The sequence below is a fragment of the Fundulus heteroclitus genome, chromosome 20, assembly GCF_011125445.2.
Source record: "Fundulus heteroclitus isolate FHET01 chromosome 20, MU-UCD_Fhet_4.1, whole genome shotgun sequence".
Classification (NCBI taxonomy): domain Eukaryota; kingdom Metazoa; phylum Chordata; class Actinopteri; order Cyprinodontiformes; family Fundulidae; genus Fundulus; species Fundulus heteroclitus.
The window spans coordinates 28690098-28717210 of record NC_046380.1 but is presented as its reverse complement, the minus strand read 5'-3'; the positions used below and the strand labels follow the sequence as shown (position 1 = coordinate 28717210).

Below are 27113 nucleotides of genomic sequence, written 5' to 3'. Positions count from 1 at the left end.
TGCTTACCTCTGTTGCAGTGTTACAATCTGCTCAAGTTCCCCAGGCTCCAGCTTTTGAAGCCCAACTCCTGTATCTGGCTCCGTCTTCGGCTGCCCCTCAACCTGCAGCTGCACCGGTAGTCCCCCATAGGGCATATGTTCCGGATCCACCCCCATTCTCCGAGGCTTCCTGTTACAATGTCAGATGGTGCTTAGCCAGCAACCCTCGGCTCTTGCTTCAGACCTATCAAGAATATATTATGTCATGGGTTTGCTGTGGGACCAAGCTCCAGCATGGACCCTAGCATTCAACTCTGCTAAAACTTCAACAAGGCTCCAATAATGCTGCAGAGTTTTCAGTGGACTTCCACACTGTGGCCGCCGAATCCGGATGGAACGATCAGTCTCTCAGAAGAGTGTATTACATTGCCTTAAATTAGGTTTTAAAAGACGAACTCTTGGTCAGAGGTGAAGCTAACGATTTGAACACTTTGATCACTCTATCTATCCATCATGACAACAGGCGTGAGCGACGCCGGGAATGGGGCGGCCCGACGTCACGGAGGTCGAGTGAAACCACAGCATGAGAGACTGAGAGCTGCTTGCTGTTAAGCTAGTCCTGGAGGAGTGGCAACATTGGCTGGAGGTTTCCACACAACCATTTATGGTCTGGACAGACCACAGGAACCTGTCCTACATACAATGCACTAAGAGGTTAACACCTCTTACGATTTTTTTCTCACGATTTAACTTTGTCCTGACCTTCAGACCAGGTTCAAAGAATGCCAAGCCTGATGCTTGATGAGTCGGGACTGATCTCGTCAGTCCCAACTCACCCAAAGAGAAACCTGAGACCATCCTGCCAACCTCTTATGCGGTGGCTACCCTTTCCTGGGAGATTGAGCAGTTGGTGAGGCAAGCCCAACTAGTACAACCCACTCCCAGTGACTGCCCAATCGACTGTCTTTTTGTTCCTGAGAGGGTTCGACCTAAGCTTCTGCAATGGGTTCACTTCTCCAAATTTGCCTGCCATTCTGAGGCTCAACGAACCCTTCTTCTTGTACAAAGGCACTTCTGGTGGCCATGTATAGCTCAGGACAATCGAGGAAAGTCCAGCAACAAACCACCCTTCGGTGATTTGTGGCCACTACCAATTCCAGGTAGACCCTGGTCCCATATCTCACTGGACTTTGTTACTGGTCTACCCATGTCCTGAGGTAACTCAGTCATTTTAACCATTGTTGATCGGTTCTTGAAAGCAGAACATTTTATTGCTCTCCCAAAGTTGCCCACAGCCACAGAAATGGCCAAGCTACTTGTTCTCCATGTGGCATTCCGCTGGATGCAGTTTCTGACCGGTAACCACAATTCACTTCCAAGGTTTGGCAAGCCTTCTTTCAGGCTTTAGGGGCCACAGTGAGCCTCTCATCTAGTTTTCACCCACAAACTAATGGCGAGACAGAGAGCGTGACTCAAGACCTGGAGGCAGCTCTTCGCTGTTTTATCATAGATAACCTGACATCCTGGTACCAGTATTTACCATAGGTAGAATATGCCCACAACTACCTCACCAGCTCAGCTACAGGTATGTCCACGTTCGAAGCATCACTAGGATACCAACCTCCTCTGTTTCCCTCTCATAAACAAGAACTTTCTATCATCTCAGTTCAACATCACTTTCGCAGGTGTCACAGAGTCTGGTGCAGGACAAGAGCTGCCCTTTCCAGGACTGTGAAACGTAACTGCCTCCTTACCAAGCGCCACAGGAACCCAGTCCCCAGTTTTCAACCGGGACAAGAAGTCAGGTTGTCCACAAGAAACTTGCCTTTGAAAGCCATCCGTAAAAAAACTCTCACCCCACTTTATTGGACCTTTCACAGTTGACCAGATCACAAACTTGGTGACCGTTCGCCTGAACCTCCCCAAGATGATGAAAATCCACCTATCCTTCTATGTTTCCCAGGTAAAACCTGTTGTTACCAGTCCATTGTGTCCTCCTGCCGGGCCTCCCCCGTCTCCCAGCATTATTGATGATGCTCCTGCTTACACGATACACCACCTCTTGGATGTTCGCCGTCGTGGGCGGGGTTTACAGTACTTGGTGAACTGGGAGGGGTACGGCCCTGAAGAATGCAGCTGGGTATCCCGTTCTGCAATCTTGGGCTCTTGACTCATCCAGGACTTCCACAGGCATGTGGGACGCCGCCGGCCATTTTGAAGGACCCCTTGAAGGGGTGGGGGACCTGCCACACCTGTGCTGTGACCATCATACTTGAGCTTCATCACCATGATCAGCAGCTGCTGCCATATAAGGACGGATCCTCCATCTGCACAGTGTCAGCTTGTTGTTTAACCCCAGTGGTAACGCTTTCAGCCCCTTTTTTCCATTTGAGTCAAGTTTGACTCAAATGGAAAAACTGATAACAAGGATTGCCTAACCACTGACTGAACTTACAGATCTGACCACTGCCTGTCTGACCAAGAGAGCCACAAAAATGAATTCAACCTAACCTAGCCAACTGGACTCTGTGTCCATCTGTGCCTGGAATGTATCAAATACAACTGACTGTAAACAAAGGTTGATTAGGTGACCTGTTTGATTGAGCAAAACTGGACAAATAATGTGAACAAAAACTTCTTGGTAGCTCTTTCTAATGGTTATGTTTGACAATGAAATTAAATTCATAATGCATTTTTCAAACCTTTCAGCTGTACTGTGCACAGGCAAGATTTCAAGCACAGAGCTTGGGTTGTATGCATTCAACTCAGACATATTTAACTCCCACAAACTGTTCTTCTTTCACCAGAAAAATACATCCTACGTGGTAACCTTTCACTGATATATGCTTAAAACTGGCCTTGTCTTTGATGCCAGTTTCTATGGAATACTGTGTTAACATAATTTGAATGTGCACATTACAGTATTGAATGTATTTTGGCAAGAAGAAAATTAGCAACGGTTAATCTCTCCAGCCTGTGGAGCCGCTCATTTATGGTAAATTACGCCATACATTTCTGTCACAATGTGCTTGTGTGGGGGAAACTATGCATATATGCTGCAATAATGTGAGGCAATTGTGAACAAATAAGCACGTGCTTATAAATCACTCCACAATTGAGCAGCACATCCATTAGGTCCCAAAGTTTTCCCTATTAGCCAGTGGCAGCCTATTTGTGCTGAGTTGTGCTTTGTTCCCAGTCAAGAATCTCAGCAGCTCAATATTCACATCTTCAAAGAGAGCCACTGATCCCTAGATATTTATCACCCTTCTCTCAGTCGGCTCTCTGAAGCGTTAGAGTTAGAATGATGAGGAGGCTCCCGCAGGTTAGAGGAAAGGGGAAGTCTAATTATTGTAGTTTGTGTCAGATTTCTGTAAATAAAGTCAGCAGTATCTGTGGGTCTGTGAAACAGACGTTTGTTTCTTCTTGTGCAAGAGGAACTCCGTTATGCTTGGTCTATTTCTGATATAGTCTCCTAGGACGGCACTCTTCCCTCTTTCCAACTCCATAAGCACTCACACGTTCTCTGACACATTTTTTCCTCCTCTTCAGTCTTCTGCTTGCATCTTATCTTTCCTTACATTCACACTCTCTTTTGATTTCACAAATACCCATGAGTGCATAGCCATAAATATGAAAATCTGGCACCCTCCTTTACAAGGATCTAGTTCCTAAGAAAAGAAAATCATATTGTAAAATAACTTTGATTAAGTTAGTTTTGAAACCCTTTTGCAGTATTGCTGGCTCTTTTGAAATTTAATTTATAAGATTTAATGTAGTGACATATTTTGCTCTAAATAGGATAAAAGAGATGCAACTTTGTGGTGTAGTTGATTGACACAGCACCTAATTAAAAAAGTTTTCTTTTGTAATCCTATTGAAAGACAAAAAATGATTTCAAAATTGTAAAAGTTTTTTGTGATTGCTAATTTTTGCTTTTCTCTGTGGAAAGCTGTGACCTAAAATTGCTAACACTCCCAGCTTACGGTGAGGAAAAAGACCTCATTTTGGAGCGAGAGCACTGCATTTTACAGTAATTACTGGAGTCTGCTTGCAGACAAGCGCTCTTTTCCTCCATATGAAAGCCTCAAAGTCTCTGCATTTTTAACAGCAACAACTGTTTGATTTTCGTTGGGCTCATTTAGGCGCTGCCTTCACCTGTGCTATAAAATACTGGAGAATTTCTGGTGTTGGCATGTTGTCGGAAGAATATTTTGGGTGGGGATTACTTTCAGATTTAGGACAGTACCATTGTTGTCTGGGGTGTAGGCAAGGCATTTGGTGTTGGGGCTGCACTTGACATTGGGATAAAATAATTGCTTTGACGGGGTCTCGTTTCAGTAGACCTACTTTTGCATTTACCCAAGTTAAACTCCCAATTGTTTGTGTGCTTGTATAGAACTTTCAGTTATTGCAACATTTTTGCCATTATTCTTTAATCTCTTACCCGTCTGGTGTCTATATAAGTCTGAGTGGAAGGAACATTAATGATACTTTTTAAATTTGATAAATATAAGAAACCATCTGAAAAGTGTGAAGAATATTTTCATCATTCCTTGGAACCCATTTCTGCTACAGTGAAAGCTGCAAGTCATTTAGGGCATGTCTGCACAAGCTTTGCACATCTGAAGAGTGACATTTAGTCCATCCTCAGTCAGACTGGGGGTGAAATGTTTGTGAGTATCATTTTTTAAGTCTTGTCAAAAATTCCTAATTGTATCTAGGTTTTGACTTTAAGTTGGCCATTCTAATGCATGGGTGTGCTTTAATCTAAACCTCTCCATTGCAGCTCTGGTTGTACATTTAGGGCTGCTGTCCTGCTTGAAGGTGAACCTATATGCTCCAGTCCCAAGTCTTTTGCAGCTTCCAACAGGTTCAATCGTAGGAATCCGCTTTATTTAGCCCCATCTGTCTTTTCTCTTGCTGCTGAGGAAAAACTTCCTCTCCACATTATGCAGCCACTGCCACGTTTCACTATGGGGATAAGTGTGTTTTGGTCTCGTCTGACCAGATAATCTTTTTCTGTATGGTTGCCATGTCACCCATAAGGCTTGTGACAAACTGCAAGCATCACTTAAAAGTCATGCTTTTAAGCCATTGCTTTTCACATTGAAATCATTCAGTTGTGGTCTGTATAAAGTTAGACCTGCAATACTTTGGTTTGAATTTCTCATTATTGTAGCTCCACATTCCCTCTTTTTATCCCTGTTATGAGGTGCATCTGAGAGCAACTCGTTTTTGTCATGATTGCTTACCGATGTACTCAGGACGCGCACACAGGACTAAAGGTTTTAAGAGTTTTATTACAAGAGGTTGCTGGATGGTGGGTGAGGAAGTCCGGAAGGTCAGTGTTGCAGAGGATCAGAGATGTAGGTGATGATAGGAGCTGACGGCCCAGAGCTAGAGTCCATAATAATCAAAAGTGGCCAGGAAGCTCAGTGCTACTAGTTAGCAGTTCTCTGGAGACACCGGAGCACAGAGCAGAGCTTCTTCTGGGCGGCTAGTCAGGTTAGCAGTTCTCTGGAAACACCAGGACACAGAGCAGAACTTCTCCAGGAACAAACAGAGAGTAAACAGTCCTTAGAGTGACTGGCAAGACTAACCTTAACAAGAGAGCAAACAAATCTTCCAAGGCAAAACGATGACTGGCATGGAGAGGTGGGTGACTGAAGACGGACCGGCACAAGAGTGAGACAGAGGGAGGCTTAAATAGGGAGACTAGCAGGTGAAATGCATCTGACTGAATGATTACCAACAGGTGTCACTGACTGCAAAGGGAGTGAAGGGAAAGCTTAAGTGAGGGGAAGGGAGGAGCTAAGACTAACAGAAATAAAGGTCAAATCATAACTACAACCTAAAAGAGCTGAAAACTGAAATATAATATTAAACAGAAAGCTAAGTCTCTACCATGACAGTTTTAGTTCTGTCTTTTTGAATCTAAAGGAGGCACTTCAGACTCCGCCCCCCTACAGGTCGAAGAGCGTTCCACTCCATGCCGTTCGGCCATGTTTTGTGGTATGCTAGGGAATGGTGACATTAATTGTATGGGTTAATACACCCAATGACCGAACACTTTCACTTATCTACTTGTAGCTTCGGGATCCTTTAGCATGGACTACAAAATCCCGTAAAAAATAAAAATGGTGGATTTGCAAAATTGGTAAGCTGGAAGTTCATGGCCTTGTTTAGCAACTCTGCAGCAAATTATCTGACATAATTGTTCAATAAAAACATAATAGAAAACAAAGACAACTGAACAGTGTCATGATGCTTTGGTGTTTGTCTTTTTTTATGTTCCTGGATCATGCTTTCTTTAGTTAGTTTTCCTTTATTAGTTGTTAGTTTTGTGGACTATTTATATATCCTGGTCATTGCCTTTGTTAGATTTCTTCAAGCCAGTCCCTGCTCAGTATGCTCTCTTCCCCCTGGCTGTTTGGTATTCTGTTGATTATTACTCACCCGATTCTCATGCAGCAGATTACTTCCCAGCTGTATTTAAGTTCCTGGTTTCTGTTTCTTCCCGGCTGGATTCTCGGATTTCTGTTGGTCATCCTGTGAACATCTGTTGTCCCTGGCGCTTATGTTTCCCCATTCTTGTAAGTTTTTGTTTCATCACTAAACCGTATCATCATCCCACCATGGCTCTGCACTTTCCCTGCCTTTAAAGATATCTGGGCAATACCTGGACAGACTACATAATTTTTTTCCACTTCACACTTTTTAGATTTTTTTTTTTTGTGTGTGAAAGAAGTGAAAGCTATAGTGAAAGCTTTGGCTACTGATTAGGTAATGACCATGTTGAGCTGGTTTTGACATTTGGTCCTACTTTATCCTTTTTTAGATATTGGATGGGAGAATGTTCCATAAAATGTTAAAAGCTAATGACTTTAAACCTTTTCACAGCTTTATTCCTGTCCTTTCTGCTCAGTTCCTTGGTCTTCATAATCCTGGTTGTTCACTAATGTTTTCAAACAAATCTCTTAGGCATCCATTGGACCACTGTTTATACAATGAGATTAAATTACTTGAAGGATGATCCTTTTACTAAGTAGGGGTCTTTTAAAATAAAATGGTTGTACTGGATTTTATTTAGGGGTATCAATATTAAAAGGGTCTGAATAAAAATCTGCTTCACACTTATTAGATTTTTTTGTGACAAAAGTGAAATCAATCATTTTGTCTTCCCCTTCATAATGATGTGCCACTTTTAGTTGGCCTTTCCCATAAAATCCCAATAGAGTAAATGTAAGTTATTTTTGTGAAGTGAGAAAAGATGAAAAGGCTCTTTTGTGTAAATAAACTTCGATCCAAAATCGTGTTCTTTCCATTATCCCCCATTCTGATAAAACATAGATGAGGCCAAGTACTTCAAATTGACCAGTGAGACAACCATCACGCAGCTCTATCTTTAACAACAGCCTGGAGCACCCTCAGACCTGCAGACATTTATTTTTTTTCATCTGTCAATCTACTGACGCCTTTCTCACCAACTCACAAATAAGACTGCAATACACCTCAAATTCTCCACCGCAAGAGACCATTAATTTCCAACCTGGAGCTCACAGTCGATGCCTTTCCATCTCAGAAGCATAGCCTCAAACGTGGAGTTGCTCATTCTGACACCAGTCTCTCCACACATAGCCCTAAACTATTTCCCATCTTTTCTCATTGTGATAGTCCTAAGGACTAGATTAACAATATGCCATTTTTGAAAAAGCAGTGATCTGCTCTATCAAACTCTTTAGAAATACTGCTCTTAATTTAGTGAGTGTAAAAAAAATGGATTTACAAATTAAAAATGATCCGTCTTAAAGGACATGGATACTTTTAGACACTGTTTGTCACCTTCTAATTTTACAGTTTTATTATTATTATTATTACTATTCACTATTTTGTCACACTTGACAAGACCAATTTTAGCCATTTCAGAAAGGGCCCTGTTTAGGTAATTTGTTAATTCTACATGTCTTGCGGTAATCAGACCTGGGGGTGGCTAGTAAAATTTAATTCACATTGAATTCACCTTATAAATGGGTTTATGTTTTCACAATGGAAAGTTAGGTTCAGATAGCTTTATCCAATCACTTGGAAACTGAAATCCTCATTTGAAAACTGATTTATTATATTTACTCAAAGTAATGTTGTCTGTTATACATTTGGTTGATGATCTGAAACATTTACTATAACAATAAAATAAAAACAAGAGGAATCTTGTTTTTGTAAAGGGCCAAATGCTACATTGTAACTACATGTAGAATGTATGACCTATATTTATTTATGGCAGACTATGTATATTTCAACACAAATTGCATTCTGAGTCCATATATTTGTTCTATCATGATAAATGTGATTAAAATGATAAAAGGGGCAAAACATATGGAATACCATGTTTTTATTTCTCACTTGTTTTTTCTATATCATTAAATAAAAAAAAAAACAGTTTTTAATAAAAGGAAGGAAAATAAAGAGTGGTGATGGGATGAAAATTGCTTGAGGCTCTGCTTACCATGACAGATAATGGTGATGCCATTAGGGGATTGATACACAGCCAGCAGATAAAACAGAAGGTGGAAATGACAGAGATAAAGAGAAGGCAGCAGTGGAGGACATATGGGCCGGTTTGATTTGTACCAGTGAGTGTCCAACAACATGAACTAAATTAGGAAGGAACAACTGGTTGGTACTTGCAGGATTGGGTGATAATGTCTGCATTGGCAAATAAATAGGTTAAACAACAACAGCAACAAAAAAACGCACAAAGATGAACACACGAGGATAAAAAATTTTATTCTGAAGAAAAATAAGAAGCAGGGATAGTCTATTTTCATGTCATAACAAGAAACAGAGTGAAACAAAGCAGTTTCCTTTTAGTTTCTTTTAAAATTCTATCAAGATATACAAGACAAACAGCTTCAATTAGCCTTTCCAAAAAGGCTGATACAGGTGGGGTTATTAGAAACAATGTTTTCATATTTACAGACCTTCTGCGTGCATTTCTTCTATGTTCATGGACAGCTTCAGCGGCAACCTTTCCATGAACTCACAGTTCCCTCTAATGTGTGATGGCAGTGTGGAAATTTCAACACAAACTGCATTCTGAGCTAAAAAATAAAAAATGAAAAATGAGGAGGGGAGGAAACTGAACATACAGAAAACACACATCTTCAATTTGCTGTATTTTGCTGCTGCTAAAAAAGGAGTTTTGTCATTACATATATACTAGAATGTATAATGAAGCTAAATAGCTTTTTTCTTTACTTAAGTGCATTCTTTGTATGATTTCTCAAAGAAAAATGTAAGCTGTCCATTGTTCACTTTAAAAGAGTATAACAATGGGTAATACAGTTTGGTACTTTGCATGGTTCTCATGGCTTGTTTATGGGGTACCTACAGTCCATTGTAGGTACTTTGTAGATACCCCTGTAGGTAGACAGTGAATGAAACTCTTGCAAGTACACAATTTGATAACTCATGAGGACAGATACATTTCTGGGCTTTACAAAGTCCATGTTACATCAAATACTGAGTGATAGATAATCATGGGCCTAAGGCATGTTTTGATGGTTAGTCCACCACGGCTATGCTTCACTGAAATACAAAACATTATATTTATCTGGAAATAAACTGTCCTTTTCCATGCTTCTTAAGATCAGTGATGCAATCAATCCTTTAACGAATCAGAGTGACAGAGAGAGTTAAGAATACTCATGAGAAACTAAACAGATATGAATTGATATAAAACATCCTGTTTGAGGGATTTCTCTCTTGCATTGTCCCATCTCCAATAAAACTGAGAGTTTTGTTTGGCACACAGCTTAATCTCATTTTCACTATTTTGGTATATATTCTTTTTCAAGTTGTATTACATCAGTGTTTATAACATTCTTGAATGTGTTGTTAGTCTTCTATCACACACTTAGTGAATTCCAATCATTGAGATGTTGTTAAAACCAATATGTAGCCGTCAGCCAGCTACCAACAGGCAGCGAGCATTGGGAAGAGTAAATAAAGATGGAGTAAACTTTGAGGAGGCACATGAGCTGTAATAAGCATCAGTTTTGCTCCTCAGAGAAAAAGCAAACCATTCTCTCAACTAGACCTAAGTGTGGACTATACATTTTTATTTGTATTTGTTGTTTTTCTTAACAAAGAAATTACTAAAATTAGCATTTGCTACTGTTTCTCATTAATATTCAACAGTTTTTTTCAATGGGATTGTTCCTTTTTTCACAAACAAACATTGATCTGCAGATACCGATTTTATCTTATTAAAATATATCTTAAACAAGAATAATAACATTAAAATTTGTTTTTAAAACATCTTGTAGTAAGTGGTCATAAACTGTGAGACAGTCTCACACTGCTGTGGGAGGGAGCAGTGATTAAACATTATTTCAATATTTCAAAAATGAATACTAAATTATCATGTATTGGACAATTTAAACCGTCATTAACATCTTTAGTTGGTGAATGGAGCCGCTTGCATTACTAAAATTGCAGTCTAATTGTGTTTGTTCCAAAGAACAGAAGTTTACTTCCCTCAGCCTTCCTGTTAGCTCCTGGATATCTTGCTCTCTCTTTTTCTTTCCCTCTGAATTATCTCAGCATACATAAAACCTAATTATAGTTTCCTTTTAGATTATTTCAACTTTGGGCTTCCTCTGACATCTTCCTGCAGCAACAACATTTTCAAAGGCGCAGGCTGTTTTATGTTTGGCGTATCGGCACAAAGTATGATGCATTCACAGATCAGATCTGATTTTTAGGTTTCAACCCTGATTTGATTTGGTCAGGGCAAATCAACCCGGTAAAGAGGCACATCCAGTTACCAGATGCGTTTTTTGGTGCAGTCATGTCTAAGGTATAAAGCTCCAGAACTAGAGATCTTCCACATAGCAAAAACAGTTCTAATTGTGCAATGTAAGGTTTGAATAGCCAAACTGCTTTTTGGATAAAATTGTCAAAATGTTTATTTGAATGTATTACTCCTTTTGTTTTGAGATGCAACACAGCCGTTAACACTTGTGCATTAAAAGTGACATTGCCAAAACTCGGCCGCATTTAGACAGCCACAATAAACCACGAATGGCTAGAATTGAATTGCTGCCTCACACACTGCATGCTAATGTACCTTTGAGGGCTGTTAGGGCTGGTGCGTGGAAAGGGTCCAAATGCAATAAAAAAAGTTTTATAGGGATAAAAGCTGAATAAATTAAACTTAACAACGCTGCCAGTTATCAGAAACAAAGCACCATGGAGACATTCTTTTATGCAAGTTTAGAAATTTAACAATGGAAATATTTCTTCCAAAATTACCCCTGTCTTGTTGGAGCAAATTAAATGAAACATATACATTATAAAATGACAATGTGCAAATTTTTTAAAAGTTATGTTGTTCTAATCAAATTTGCCATTTATTTATTTATTATTTATTTTTAAGATTAAATCAAAGCAAACACAATGCAATGTAATTTGATCCAGCACAGCTTTAGTCATAAACCATCACAGTAACAGATCTTTTCAACTTTACACATAAAATGAAAAACACAATACCTTAAGTCTTTTGTCCCTCTTTTCTTAACTTGAAAAAAAACTCTCTAAGTGTGATCTTCAAAGCTGTAAAGGAGGGACCAAGAAATGGAAGATCTGAAAGAACAAACAGACTGAGGCTGATGAAAGAGCATAGCTTACGGTTTGCAACGGAGGAGGAAAATGGAAAAAGCAGAGAGAAACATAAACTAAGACCTGGAGGAGACAGCAGGCTTTGGAATAAGAGAGAGCTCTCATGTCACTGTGGTGACCCTGTGAACAAAACAAAACAAGAAGGGTAATAGCGCTAGGTACACAGAAGCACCCCCTGGCAGACATGCAAAGGTCAAGTGAGCCTGATGGAAGTACAGACCCCTCAAACATGGGCAGAGATTAAGTCAGACAGAGAAAGACAGATGAATGAAAAGCACATTAACACCAGAAAAAGCTTAGACTATTTCTTTGGTGTAAAATGCTGTCGGTTTGTTTTGCAAACTTAAGCAATACAAATAAATTGAAATATCTCACAATGTTATGGTATTTCCTGATTGAATAGATGAAATTCTATTTCCCCATCCTGACTAAGCCCAAAGCAAAATATCACCTGGAATGGTATACAGAAATAGAGCTACAAGTATACATATTTCTTTTCCTTTCGGGACGGGTGGGTAAATATTTAAAAGACTGAGGATTACTGCACTGAGAGGGAGATGAGCAAATCAGGTGAGTAAACAGACTTATCACACCAGCAATCAGGATGCCTTTGTACATGATCTCACACACTGTAATCTTCTGGGGTGATGTTCCTGCTGGTAATGTTAGTTTGTAACCCATGAATGCATAAATGAGCCTGTTTGTGCACAGTCTATTTTTCACACACAACAATTTGCTTGATACAAGATGTAAAAGGTGTTTGAGGGTAAATGTAAAATTTTATGGTTTCAATTTTTTATTTTTTTGATAGCGTGAATTTGATCTGCGAAATCAACCTCTGCTCTACTATTAAACTTAAATGACAGGTGTCTCATTGCTTTATATATGTTGTGTTGGGTGTTAAGATCTGCATAGAAAGATTTGACTATGTCGGGCCTGAATGCTTCGCTCTATGTCTATTTATTTAAAGGGTTTTGTTATAATCACAAGACATCTGGATAAAATTATGACCATAATTTTAAATGTGAAATTTGATATTTTTGTGAAATCACCCATCTCCAGCTACATATCTTCATGTGTGTTAAGTTGGTATGCTGATTTAGAGGATTACACAGAACAGTGGTTGTATACCTTGCTGTAACAATGTACAACAAGACACTATGACTGCTAAAACCCTGGGAACCTGCAAACATATTGACCTTACAGCTGTTTTGTGGATGACAAAAGTTGGATTTTGTTTTTCTTCATAGCACATGAACATTTTGGATGACTACAACCAGAAAAAGCTCCATAAAACTACATATTCACACAGACCAGGCATCAAAGTTTTGTCTCATATGTTGTACCTAGATGTAGAGATGCAACCTCAGCGCTTAACAAATAACAATTACAAAGAGTCAAACTGGACCCCAGCTGTGTTTTCTATTGCTTATTTAGATGTCTGGTCAAGTTTACAGTGGGCACTGTAAGAAAATATGAACTAATCAAGATCCTAGCGGGATCTTATATGCACATTTCAACTTGGTCTTTTAGGAAAGGACTATTTTACTGTTTTTTTGTTTATATTCAGGAAAACTATACTGGAATGACACAACAGTGACTCTTTGACACAACCATAATATACATGTACAGGCAGAAATTATAATGGTAAATACATATAAATAGATAATAAAAAAAGTCATTCCTATATTGCCTTGCAATATAGTTGATGATAGACTCCATTATCAAAATTGTGTCAAGCCTTGAACTATCACTGTCTGTAACATTTAACAAGGTTGGAGCATACAGAGAGTGGGTCTTCTGACCACCCCTCTTTGCAAAGATTCATTTATATTTAGGATTTTAACAAATCTTTAGATGCCAACAAATTTGTTGTCTCTTTCTATCAATTTGTCAAATTTGAACAATATCTTACAACCAAAACATTTCTTTGCAGACCGCAGTACTTTTTCATCTCTAGAGGAATGTGTCCTCTCACACCTCAAATACTTGCAGAAAATCAGTGAAAGAGGAGGTGATGCAACACATTGATAAACACCCCTGCAAACCTATTTGGAAATATTTCCTTGCATCTAACCCAAAACACAACATTTTACTTGACATTTTTTGCTTTATGACTTTTTTTTTTGGGTGAGGGGGGGGGTGGTCTTATTTCTGAATAAACTCATTCTCCCTGTGGAATTGAAAGCATAGGTCCAACCAGCAGAATGGTTGAAAACATCTGGCTGAGTTGGGGAAAAAAGACAATAAGAAATGGATTACTAGCATGAAAACATACCTGAAGCAATTTAGTTTCCTGTCCCCTTCCTGAAAACATTCTGATCTTTCTATATGATTATATGCCAAGAGTTGAACAGGAGGGAGAATTACAAAACAATGTTTACTTTATAGAGGTAGAATTTTTCTTCCTCTGTTGTATGGTTGATTTAACTAATTTAAAAGTGTGCTACAAATTATTGCATTCCTTTTATACAATTTTCCCGTATGTAAGGTTTTGCAGTATGTTTTTGTCTGTTTAGAAGCCTACCAAAGTCAAGCTTTAAAACAGAATGGAAAGTTAAGACTGTTTAAGATAACCTAATGTAACAATAAAAAGCCACTAAAACTAAGAAATTAGGTTTTCAGATAATCTGAAAATAGTATAAAAGAAAATAACCAGTTTTAAATAATGCTTTTGATCTTTATTACTGAGCAAGAAGAATACTAATTCTTTCAATTATGTTCTCTTTTTCCACCAGAAACCTGCTGGATAAAGACACTTTCTCAAAGTCTGATCCAAGTAAGTACTCAGTAAAGACCAGCTTTAATTGTCTGTCAGCATTTTTTTAATCAATTTATGCAATTTTAACCCTTTAAAACACTGTTTCAATCATACTCTAGTGTTGCATGTCCCTTTTCTTTTTCATGTTGTGTTTTTGTCAGATTTTGAGATCAATGTGTGCTGTGATTTTTTTTTTACTTTGTGTTTTTTCAAAGCTATCCTTAAACTTAAAATATTTTCTGAATTTTGTTTGAGCTAGTTGGATTTTACATTTGGTCTTTCTCTCTCCTCTGTGTTTTTTTCCCCCCTCAGTGTGTGTGCTGTATACGCAGGGGGTTGAAACCAAACAGTGGAGAGAGGTGAGTGTACCTGTGTAAACACACACATGTCAACACAACAAAAAAAAAAACAAACAAGAAATTAATTCTTTCCAATTAAGCTACAATACTTTAGTCAAGACATTTAATTTCAGTAGCTGTGTCACTGAGAGCTTACGGCAGTTTGTTATAACGATTCATTAAAGCTTCTCAAGCATCAGTTTTCTGAAAATGTCAAGGAAACATCCCCCTAATTGGGGCTTTAAAGCAAAAGAAAAAGAAAAATGAAGGGGATGATCAATATGTTGGCATTTTGGGGACTAAAAAGCTCTCTGTGGAGGCATTAATGCTACTCTCACTGTAGCTTGCTTAGTTTATGTAGCTAATTTAGTATTAGTGCCAGTTCTTTCTTTGTCATATGATCTGCTTGTTTGTTTGTTTGACTTGTAAATCACCCTAATAATGTTGGTGGGCTGCAGTATTTAGTCTGACTACCCAAGAACAAAAAATAGTCAGGTAGACACAAATAACATATTAAAGTGGGCATATGTGCCTATGTATTTCTTATTTCATTCATTTATTGATATTTGACTGCAATATGCTGCAAAAGAAAATATGATAAAACAAAAACATCTGCAGTTCCAGTTTAGTTACATGTGACATGTATGTGAACAAAGTAATTGCACATTGTGAAGTAACATTTGAAACACCTGTGGGAAAATGTTACACATGCTGATATTGTGCTGCCCCAAATGCCAGATATGGTGTCACACTTTAAAAGGCTTATTAAGACCCTGGTTCAGACAGGAAACCTCTGCCGAAGCAACCTGGAGCCTGGCCGTGCTGAGGGTAGGCAGCTCACGGCAGAGGGTGACAGGCAAAATAGTTGAAGCTTGATCTGAATCCGAGAAGACAGGCGTGGGTCATACATGGGCTGACAGAGACAGACAGACAGACAGATCCGTAGAGCTAGGCAAGGTTTGTGGTCATGAGAACAGTCCAGGTTATGTCCAGGAAACAGAAGGCAGCATAGATATCTGACAGGGGCTTGGCAAGAAAGAAAGACATGTGGAAACGTGGTCAAGGTCAAAGCTTGGAATCAGGCAGGGAAAAAAACGTTGAACATCTACTGGCACAAGGCTTTGAATACTCTGATAGCTGTTGGTCGGTTGAAGACCAGTATATACAGGCAGAGGAACAGGTGAAGGGAATGAGCTGTATTGTGCTGCCGCAGGAGGCAGCTCACAGGTGCATCAGATTGCTGCAGAGCAGGAGGAGTGAGAGAGCATGCAGACAGACAGGCCAGAACATGACAGAACCCCCACCCTCAAGGGCAGATCCCAGACACCCACAAAAACGGTAAAAAAATAAATAAAATAAAAAAATCAACCCCAACAGGGTGTCAGAGGGGGCCTCGGAAGGAGGGCATGGGAGGGTCTTCAATTGGGAGATAATACGATATCCACATATTTATACATTTCTCTGTGATTTAGAAAATAAAAACACCTAAAACAGGAAAAGTTAACCTGAAAAAAATTAATAGTTATCATCAAGCAAAACCTCATTAGATGAAACCCTTTTACTTTGATGGATGGTATAAATTGTGTGCGTTGAAATAGTTAGTGAAAGATTTTGATTATTTTAGAAGATGGTCACACCTAACTATTTGCATAGTTGAAAATATGAAATAAGTTAATGTAAGACACACAATGGAAATTCCAGAATGCATCAGACCATAAAAAATAATCTTTGTGTGCCTGACCTTTGATTGATGTGAAATCATCCGTCCGTCCGTCCGTCGTCTTCCGCTTATCCGGGGTCGGGTCGCGGGGGTAGCAGCTTCAGTAGGGAGGCCCAGACGTCCCTCTCCCCAGCCACTTGGGCCAGCTCCTCAGGAGGAATCCCAAGGCGTTCCCAGGCCAGCCGGGAGACATAGTCCCTCCAGCGTGTCCTGGGTCTTCCCCTGGGTCTCCTCCCGGTGGGACGTGCCCGGAACACCTCTCCAGGGAGGCGTCCAGGAGGCATCCTGACCAGATGCCCGAGCCACCTCAACTGGCTCCTCTCGACGTGGAGGAGCAGCGGCTCTACTCTGAGTCCTCCCCGGATGACTGAGCTCCTCACCCTATCTCTAAGGGAGAGCCCAGACACACTACGGAGAAAACTCATTTCAGCCGCTTGTATCCGGGATCTCGTTCTTTCGGTCACGACCCAAAGCTCGTGACCATAGATGAGGGTAGGAACGTAGATCGACCGGTAAATCGAGAGCTTCGCCTTTTGGCTCAGCTCTCTCTTCACCACAACGGATCGGTACAGCGCCCGCTTCACAGCAGACGCTGCACCAATCCGCCTGTCGATCTCCCGCTCCATCTTCCCCTCATTCGTGAACAAGACCCCAAGATACTTGAACTCCTCCACTAGGGGCAGGACATCCTCCCCAACCCGGAGAAGGCACTCTACCCTTTTCCGGTTCAAGACCATGGTCTCGGATTTGGAGGCACTGATCTTCATCCCGGCCGCTTCGCACTCGGCTGCGAACCGCTCCAGTGAGAGCTGTAGATCACGCCCTGATGAAGCCAATAGGACCACGTCATCCGCGAATAGCAGAGACGCAATCCTAAGGCCACCAAAGCGGATCCCCTCAACACCTTGGCTGCGCCTAGAAATTCTGTCCATAAAAGTTATGAACAGAATCGGTGACAAAGGGCAGCCTTGGCGGAGTCCAACTCTCACCGGAAACGAGTCCGACTTACTGCCGGCAATGCGGACCAGACTCTGACACCGGTCGTACAGAGACCTGACAGCCCTTATTAAAGGGTCCGGTACTCCATACTCCCGGAGTACCCCCCACAGGATCCCCCGGGGGACACGGTCGAATGCCTTCTCCAGATCCACAAAGCACATGTAGACTGGTTGGGCAAACTCCCATGCCCCCTCAAGAATCCTGCTGAGGGTGTAGAGCTGGTCCAGTGTTCCACGGCCAGGACGAAAACCACACTGCTCTTCCTGAATCCGAGATTCGACTATCCGACGGACCCTCCTTTCCAGAACCCCTGAATAGACCTTACCAGGGAGGCTTAAGAGTGTGATTCCTCTGTAGTTGGAACACACCCTCCGGTCCCCCTTTTTAAATAGGGGGACCACCACCCCAGTCTGCCAATCCAGGGGAACTGCCCCCGATGTCCACGCAATGTTGCAGAGCCGCGTTAACCAACACAGCCCCTAGATTATGATGTGAAATCATAATCTAGCTAAATGTATTTGTGCAAATGTTTGTATTTAAAAGTACTTATGCTACAGCTGCTGCTCATATGTTCTGCTACACAATTAACAGATGGCTGTGTAGGTGTAGGTTTTTATTCAGATTTAGCTTAAGTCTATACAGTGTATGCTTGAATGCATTTATAGGTGTGGAAATATGTTGATGAAAACCTTTGTTTATTTTCCTCCCACTCCTTTTATTTATTCTAGTTTGTAGCTGATCACATAATTAAACAGACATAATACAGTTAGGATTATGCATTTCAGTTTATATAAAGCCAAATTTACCTTACACTTTTCTCTAGGAAACCTTTGATTCCATAATTATTCTTCAAGGAAAAGGCCCTTTATGTTTCATTATAAAGTTCTGGGGCCTCATATATAAAACATTGCGTAGAATCCATATTAAATTTGTGTGTGCATCTGCAGTTCCATTTTTTTTTGGACCATAAGGTGCACCAGATTATAAGGCACCTGTGTGAATTAACATGCCTATGTGTGTCTATGTCCACACATAAGGCGCACCAGATTATAAGGCGCATTAAATATTCTTCCCAAGTGTGTAATATCACTCTGCCCCTCCCCCATACACAGCTCTCTCCTGAGAGAGGGAGAGCTATCCGTCTCTGTCGAAAGGACAGAGTAGTTGGACTATACTGCCCTGTTTTAACATAAGGCTAAAATAGACGTAACATTTATATTGAATTAACTTGCTTGGTTTATTGTTGCTGGCGCGTACTCCGGGCACGGGCTGCCTTACATGAATGCATTAATAGTTTCGACAATATAGTCGGGCAGTCTTGTAGACAGATCAGGTAGAGACACAGTGTACCATAATGCTCCAAAAATCCATTGAGCGGAGCGGCTTCGTTGCTAACCAAAGTCGTACTTACACATTTTGATTTTTGAGTGCATCGTACCCCATAAAATAGGTCAGTAAGCACAACAGTAATCATATATAAGGCGCACCAGATTATTAGGCACACCATAAATTTTTGATAAAATTTAAGGAGCTTTATAGTCTGAAAAATACGGTACATAAAAAAACGAAAATGGCGTAGGCCAAAAAAACTTTAGATTCATAAAACCATGCGCACGCACACTAGAACGCAATTCTCTTGTGTAGATCACAGCTGCACCTAAACGTTTGCGTACCAGCTCCCACTTCATGTTCTGCTCTCTTCACCTCCAGATTTAACAGTAAGTAGTCAATGCAAGGCACCTGATGAATGTTAATGTGTATTTTTATGTCAGCTGATCATTTTTTCTTCCACGGTGAACTGACAACTATGGAGAAAAACCAAAGAAACTGTGAAAAGATTTCACAGAGAGAAGTTTATTAAATGTGAAAATCAGAGCTAAAGGCACATATGTTGTCCACATTAAAAGAACTTGTTAAAAAGTAAACTTGACTTCAATTTCAAATGTTGGATGATAGCCTTGCAGAGGTTCCATGTTGAAATTCCTCTGAGACTGTGCGTTCTGATTGATATTCTGGGGAAGAATGAGAGCCCCACCCCTCTCCAAAAAAAAAAAAAAAAACACTGCAGAAAATATTTTAGGATGCTAATAGGTGAGCGATGTGACGCTGCATCTGCTCAGCTGAAGCTGCATGGATGTGAGCAGTATTAAAGCGCCCCTTCTGCGCTCTGGGTTTTGGAGAGCAGGTTAAGCCCAGCACATGAGGTGGGGTGGGGGGGGGGGTACTCACTGTCCGCTGTAGGTTATAGCAGAATCCAGTGCTTGGACTGCATATGAGCCAGTCATCATCATCATGGTCAGAAAAGCTTTGATCCCTGAAACCGTGTTCCCTCCCAATTCTCACATTTACATGGTCTTCCAGGAGTGCCAAAGCATCCACCATTACACACGAGTGTGTTTGACTGTTTACAGCAATTAAAGTAATTACTTCACACCTTGTCACAGTTTATGTTAATCTGTGGTACACATCAACCTGGTAATCACTGGGGAGAGGAATGTGAGGGTAGAAAACCCAGATAGAATCTTTTGTGGACTTTCATTTTAGATTTAAATTATGAGAATTTATTTATTTGCTTGAAAATTCCATTTGTATAGCTATGTGTCACCAGTGCAAGCATGAATAACACTTGGTTTTTGAATGCTTATGGGTCAATCCATGACTGAAGTCTGATATGGAGTCACATTAAATGTTTCAGAGGAATCATCACGCCGTTTGGTTGCAATTCATGACTTTACCATCTGTGTCACCAATTTCCCTATCTCCCATTTGACCATATGCATGGGTCAGAGTTGTTGTGAGGACCACACATTTTACCATCAAGGTTTTAAAGAAATTGTAGATCCAAACTTTTGCGTGGAAAGTGGCAAATGCAATTTTCGGGCTCCATTTTGTGCATACTCCAGGTCTATAAATGAGACCCTTGGTGAGTGGCATTGAACACAGTGAGTACAGTGGCTTAAAAAATCCTCTCAAACCAAGGTTGAGCATTGCCTTTAGTGTAGATAACCTTCTACACCACAGTACCCTGCTCAAGATTGGTCAAAAATTACTTTAGGGCAATTTCTTGCTTTGACTGATTGCACTCAATCAGCAGCTATTTTCCAATGGGAAGGATGTATATATAACTCCAGTGCAGTTTAAGACCTGAGAAATGCATGCATCAATGGCATAAGCTGTGGAGTTTATCTGTTACATTTCTTTAAAAAAAGATTTTATGGAAATGCGCTTCCAACAACTGATCAAGGTCACAGCTTGTTGGCAGTTCTTTTAGAATAGAATAGAATTAAACTTTATTGTCATTGCACTGTCACAAGTACAAAGCAACGAAATGTGGTTTGCATCTATCCAGAAGTGCTATACAGGATATACATATTATTATAAGTGTATGTATGAGTAAAAAGTAATAGGTTACATCACAGGTGGACGGAAATAGTTCTCAGTATCATTTCTTGTGATTTTGGTGACTATGGCTTACAAATAATGAAAACACAAAGTTCCAAGTCTCAGAAGATTTGAATATCGTGAAAAAATTATAATATTGGAAATGTTGCAAACTACTGGTGTCACTCCTCAATCAGCTAATTAAGTCAAAACACCTGCAAAGGTGTCCTGGGCCTCTAAATGTTCTCTCAGTCTGGGTCAATAAACTAAACAATCCCAGCTGCTGACTTGACAGATATCCAGAAGACAATAATCGACACCCTTCGCAAGGAGGATAAGCCACAAAATTTGTAGTAAGTTACTCCACATTACTCCAGACTTTTTGAATTGAGGAAGCTTCCTGGAGAGTAGGCGAAATGTCTTCAACTACGGAAAACAAGTCCAGTTGTTTTGTTTTGTTTTTTACTTTTTTTTTTTTTTTTGGAATAAGCATCTTGCGGACTGCTTTCAGATTAAGCTTGTTTGGATGGCTAGACATGGATGTGTGATATGGCTGTATTGTTTTAGCCATTTGAAGAGTGAATAAATGTGAGGGAGTCCCAAATTATTCCACTCTTGAAATGGAACATTTTTACACTTTACAAAAAAGTTTATAACGTCCTCCCAATTTTTTCATGGGGCTATATGTGTTTCTGTGAGTTCCTTTCACACAATCGCAGCTCGAGCTCAAAGCTCAAAGCTCAGTCAAACCCCAGGATTATTTTTTTTTTTCAATTTAGCCACACAACGCTTTTCCACAAAGTTCCTCCCTGAGCAGCCAAAATGCTCCAGACGCTCTTTAATTCCTGGGGGTTTACTGAATGCTCTTTGTGTTTGCCGTGTGTTTCTCTCTTTGTTGGGGTTGGGGAGAATTTTTAAATACACCACAGAGCTTTTTAACTGAAGGCCAAAACGGGGGAAAAAAAAGGTTTGTCTCACGCTAATTCACACCAGTGTCATTTACCTCTGCCTGTGGAAGCGGAGGAAACCACCAAGCTCATTATTGCAACAGTATGTAACCGTCTACCGAACAGTCCATGAGGATAATAAAATCCCTTGTTGGTCAAAGAAGTGCACAAACCACCGCTGTGGTTTGTGTGTGCTCCGGGGAAGAAGATAATGAAATTTTGGTCAGGTTTGGCACAGAAGACCCACAGAGACAAAAGAGAATTATCCCTACATCTTAGTATCGCTCTCCTTAGCTGGGCTCTCGTGAATGTTTGCTCAGACCCACAGTGTGGCGGAGCTTTTGGAAACGTGTTCACACATCAGACACCGAAAGTCTAGCTGTTGCCTGAACAGTTCAGGTTAGCCTTATGTGCTACGAATCTGTGTGAGTTACCGTCCGTGTATGTGTGTGATATCGAGGGTGAAAACTCAGGGACTTCATGCCAGATTCTCATTAGCCGTCTCCTGCAGCCAAGCGGCATCTAATGAACTCTGAAGAACAGCATTGTCTCCTCCACTCAGCGGGGAAATCACATTACAGAGCTCATCTTTAACCATCACCCGCCTCTTTACTAACATGTGCTCACAGCTTCATCAACACCTCGGGGTCTCTTGGAGATTCGAGGTGCAGCACGGATTAAATTTATGCCTTTTATTTCCGTTTCTCCCTTGCTTATATACAATTCAGTTAGTGAGTTCTTTGGAAAAAGAGGTATTAAACTAAGCAAGGAGCTAGTCAACAATGTGTCATGTTCTCCTAAGTGCCTGGAGTTTACTCTGTCGGCTTCCTTACTGCAGACATTGAAAAGTCCTTTCCGACATCCAACAGTGACCAGCTTTACTCCTACTGGGAGAAAAAACAGAATAGCTTAAATTTGCAAATAGTTGCGGCAGAGTTTGCAGCTTGGTATGAATTTATTGTGCCCTTTTCAAGAGTCAGCAAATTCATCTGAAGCCAGATACTTGCATAAACTGGATTAAACAAAATCACAAAACCTTTTTTAGAACTTGCATTTGTTTTGGTCATTCCATATCATATATTTCTACATTTACTTATGTCAACTGGATGCTTGTCTATGTGTGAGCACCCTATCCCCAATGCAACTTCCTCGTATGTGTAAAATGCTACTTGGCAATGAAGCTCATTCTGATTTTTCACTGCCTGATATTAAATCAGAGGGAACATTTCTGGGTTTAGGTCAGTTAGGATTTTTAAATGATTTCTGTTTGCTGAACGAGAAACGAAAATATTCTGATAATTTTTTACATTTTATTCAGTAGTATTCTTAACATTTGACCCAAGTGAAACTGTATGACCTGGGTCAGATTTTTTGACCATACAAGCTCCTTACTGTTTTCTGAAATTTTGTCCCAGTCCTCCTGACAGACGTGGTGTAACTGAGTCGGGTTAGTGAGCTGCCTTGCTCACACACACCTTTCTGGGCTTTGTGACGTCTTCTCCAAAACATTATCTTTGTTGTCCTTAGCTACTTTAGCATTGTCCATTTGAAATACATTTTTAGGCGTAGATTATATGGCTGATGTATGGAGCTGTTGCTTCATTGTTTCCACATGCAGTTCCTCATAATGCCATCTATTCTGTAGAGTGCATCAGTCCCCCTGCAGCAAAATATCCCCACAACATGGTGCTGCCACCCCCGTACTTTAAAGTTTAGGCTTGCAAACTTTACCCTTTTTTCCTCCAGATATAATAATGGTCTCTATTGCATAACACTTGCATTTTAGTTTCATCAGCGTGTGTCTCTAAAAATTAAAATCTTTGTCCCCAAGAGCACTTACAAGCTGCAGTCGGACTTTTTATTTTGCTTTTGGAGTAATGGCTTCTTCCACACAGACTTGTCTTTTTACCCCATGTCAGAAAAAGACTGGTTTTACTGTTGACAATGGCACTCTCTCACCAACTTCAACCATAATCACGAATATAGCGCTTTTATGGTCATTCTGACCCCTGAAAGTGCTTTTCACTACAGCCACAATTCCCCTACCCTGCTAACAAAATCTCATATATTCGTATGTCGATGCGTGGATCAGAAATCTTTATTCCATTAGAGATGTTCACAATCATATCAACTATTGCTGACCTTATAATTTAAGGGTAACCCAGACGTGTAAAATCAGCACATCACCAGGGTAATGATGCAGTCTTCTAACTATTCTAATTGAAAGAGATTGAGACAACTACCAGCACTGATTTAGCTGTGTAGAAGTAACATTAAAAAAAATACTTATAATTGAGTGTATGAGTCAATACTTTGCACATCAAAAGTTATTGATTGACATAAATAAAAAGAATCTTGGCTGTTGGTAACGTTGTAAGATAAGAAACTCTTTATGGACTCACACCAGGGTGGCAAACTTTGAAAAGGGCAGAAATACAACAAAACCATAAACGGGGAATGTCGTGAAAATTGTCCACTCACTACACTATGCGTCAAATACAATTGGTGCAACAATGTATTACGTATGCTTGATACGATCTCATGTGAAACTCTCTTTAGCTAATTGTGCATCAGCAGGCATAGTTTTAGTTATCTTATTAACCTTTCTTTGGCATATTTTCCTGTGTTTGGCACATTGGAAGTGAAAACCCTGCTAATTAGGAAGCCCTAATCACTACTGCTCTCCACCTCTACTTTTCCCACCCTCGTACTCTCACCTCCTTTTTTGTCCAAAGCCCCTACTTTTGAGTAATGCCTCTTTTCTTATGCCTACTCTTTTTATCTTTTTATGCCATTTCTATTCCTAGTCTCATGTTTCTCTGCCTACACATTTTCCACATGATCTTTTACTTATCTCTTCTTCCTGTAAGATTCTGATGGTTATCCTTTTGTAATTAGGGATAAAGGTGAGGATCAGAGAAGTAAAGGAAATGCAAACCAGATTTGGTCCTGCACAGCAGCTGCTTGTGAAAACTTAGCTAATAACAAAGCCTGGGATAATTTATGGGTATCCCGTACATTATTCAGATTCTCTGCAATCTAATCCTCAGTGACCTAGGAACAGATTACTATGCAAACAAACACCACTAGCTTTTTAAGAATAATTTTATTTTAGGATTTTTTTTTCCCGTCTCCTTTCTTCTTTTCCTGTCTGCTGACCTTCATCTGGTTTATTTTCCTACGCAGTTTGGAAGGACGGAGGTGATAGACAACACCCTAAACCCCGACTTTGTCAGAAAGTACATCTTGGACTACTTTTTTGAGGAGAAACAGAACCTTCGCTTTGACTTGTGAGTTATTATTTATCATTTTCTCTCCTGTCTTCTGTCACTCTCCCTCAGTTTGGTTCTGATTTTACTGACAGAACAATGGGTGTAGTATTAAAGCTTCCTGGTTGGCAAAACAATTAAATTTTCAGTTTAATCAGGTGAACAGACATTTTATAGAGCTCTAAAAATGTGTTTATACTCTGTTAAGTCTTCTAACATTTTGTCACATTACAAGCTTTTTTGTATTTTATTGAAATTTTATGTGACAGAAACAAAAAGGCATATGATAGTGAAGCTGAATAAATATAATGTATAGTTTAAAAAAAATTCTATTAAAAAATGTTTCATGTATTTTTAATCAACTCGTGCTCAGATGATACTTTGTAGAATTATATTTCAATGCAACGACAGCAGCTAATCTTTTTGGGTATGACCACCATTTTTAAACATCTACAGATTGAAGTTCTGCCGACTCTTTAAATATTAATAGTTCAAGCTTAGTTAGATTAGATGCAAAGCCTCAGGTCCTGCTGGAAACAAAAAGCTTCCCCATAGCTTCCATCATCTTTGACCATGGGGTAATATGAAGTGTTGATTTTTCTATTTCTTAGCATAATATAGGCGAAATAAATCAAGAGCACCCTGTTGCAGTATGATGGCACTAACATTTTTACAATCAATGCTGGAAGCTTCTTATCCACCAATGTTAGGGTTGGGGTTAGCTCTCAGGGGAGGGGATAAACCACTAGCATTAAATAAGATTTAGGTATTAAATCCACTGACCCTAATTTTAAGTTTCCTTATGTTTCTCCGCATATAATATGAAGAAGAAATGTCCAAAACTTCTGGTGTAAACCTCTGGCATTGATTATAATATGGCAGTGCCCTGTGACTGCAGTAGGGTGCCTTTCACAAAGGTCCCATTTTGGTGGCATCTGATCAGAGCACCTTTTCCTACATGTTTAGTACCTGGCGTGTTGTATATTTTGTGCTTTTTTTGTTTTTAAAGAACTTTCTTTCTTGCCACCCCATCCAAATAGGCCAGATTAATTAAGTGCTTGACTAATAGTTGTCCTGTCAAAAGATTGTCTGAAGTGTGAATCTCTACTGCTCTCCCAGAGGTATGTGATTAATGTGCAGCAGACAGTTTAGTTGGACAGTCATGTCTTGGTACAGAAAAATGTTCTACATACATTGTACAGTGGAATCAAACTCACTACACTCTCAAACAGGGTTTATAAGATACAAACATTTTTGATGCATGTTAGATTTGGACTTTTCAATTATCTTTTTTTATGTTAACATTTTCCAAGAGGCCATTTTCTGCAATAGTACATAGTGAAAATAAAGCTTAAAAGATAAGCAATTTTTGTATAATCTTTTAAACACATTTTATATGGCGCTGTGCTCAAGCCCATAATGGCTGTCGTTCTGCAGACTTCTATCTGGAGATTATATCTCATGACTAGTTTGGGAACAGTTTTGTATGCCAATGGGAGAGCTGGAGGTCTTGGCAGGGGAATGGGAAGTCTGGGGATCACTGTTCAGACTGATGCTACTGCAGCTCAGTTTCAGATAAGGGGCAGAGAATAAATGAGTGTCTGAGTTTGGGGAAATATCCGGTTAACCTTGAAAAAGATACAGTTCTCAATATTCGTTGTAGGACACCATAAATATTTGTTTAAAATGATGTTAACTGAAAGCAACATACGACTCCCTCTTCTAACCACTCTGATTCTGTGTCTATAGTTTTTTGCTAAAATAATAATACCCATTGAGCTTTTCACATTTTTCTACCTTACACCATCAAATTTCTATCTATTTTATTGGTTATGACCAACAGAAAATAGTGCATAATTCAACCCCATTTACTCTGATACCATTTAGTCTAATCCAGAGCAAACGCACACGCTCAGAAGTCACCTAAAGTGTAAATGGAGTCTACATGTGTGTAATGTAATCTCATTGTAAATCTAGATATTGATTTGATCGGTGAGTGATAATGTTGTGGAGAACTTTAAAGCGTGGTTAACTTAT

General features: G+C 39.8%; 1 protein-coding gene across 2 annotated transcripts in view; it reads left to right on the top strand.

The window, feature by feature from the left end:
* Nucleotides 1-27113, top strand: part of cpne5b (copine Vb) — a 172922-nt gene that overhangs the window by 22093 nt on the left and 123716 nt on the right. For both annotated transcript variants that reach the window (XM_036151206.1, XM_036151207.1), the window contains exons 3-5: nt 14400-14440; nt 14735-14781; nt 24994-25097. In XM_036151206.1, the coding sequence (XP_036007099.1) occupies nt 14400-14440; nt 14735-14781; nt 24994-25097 (192 nt within the window). The remainder of the gene's footprint in view (nt 1-14399; nt 14441-14734; nt 14782-24993; nt 25098-27113) is intronic.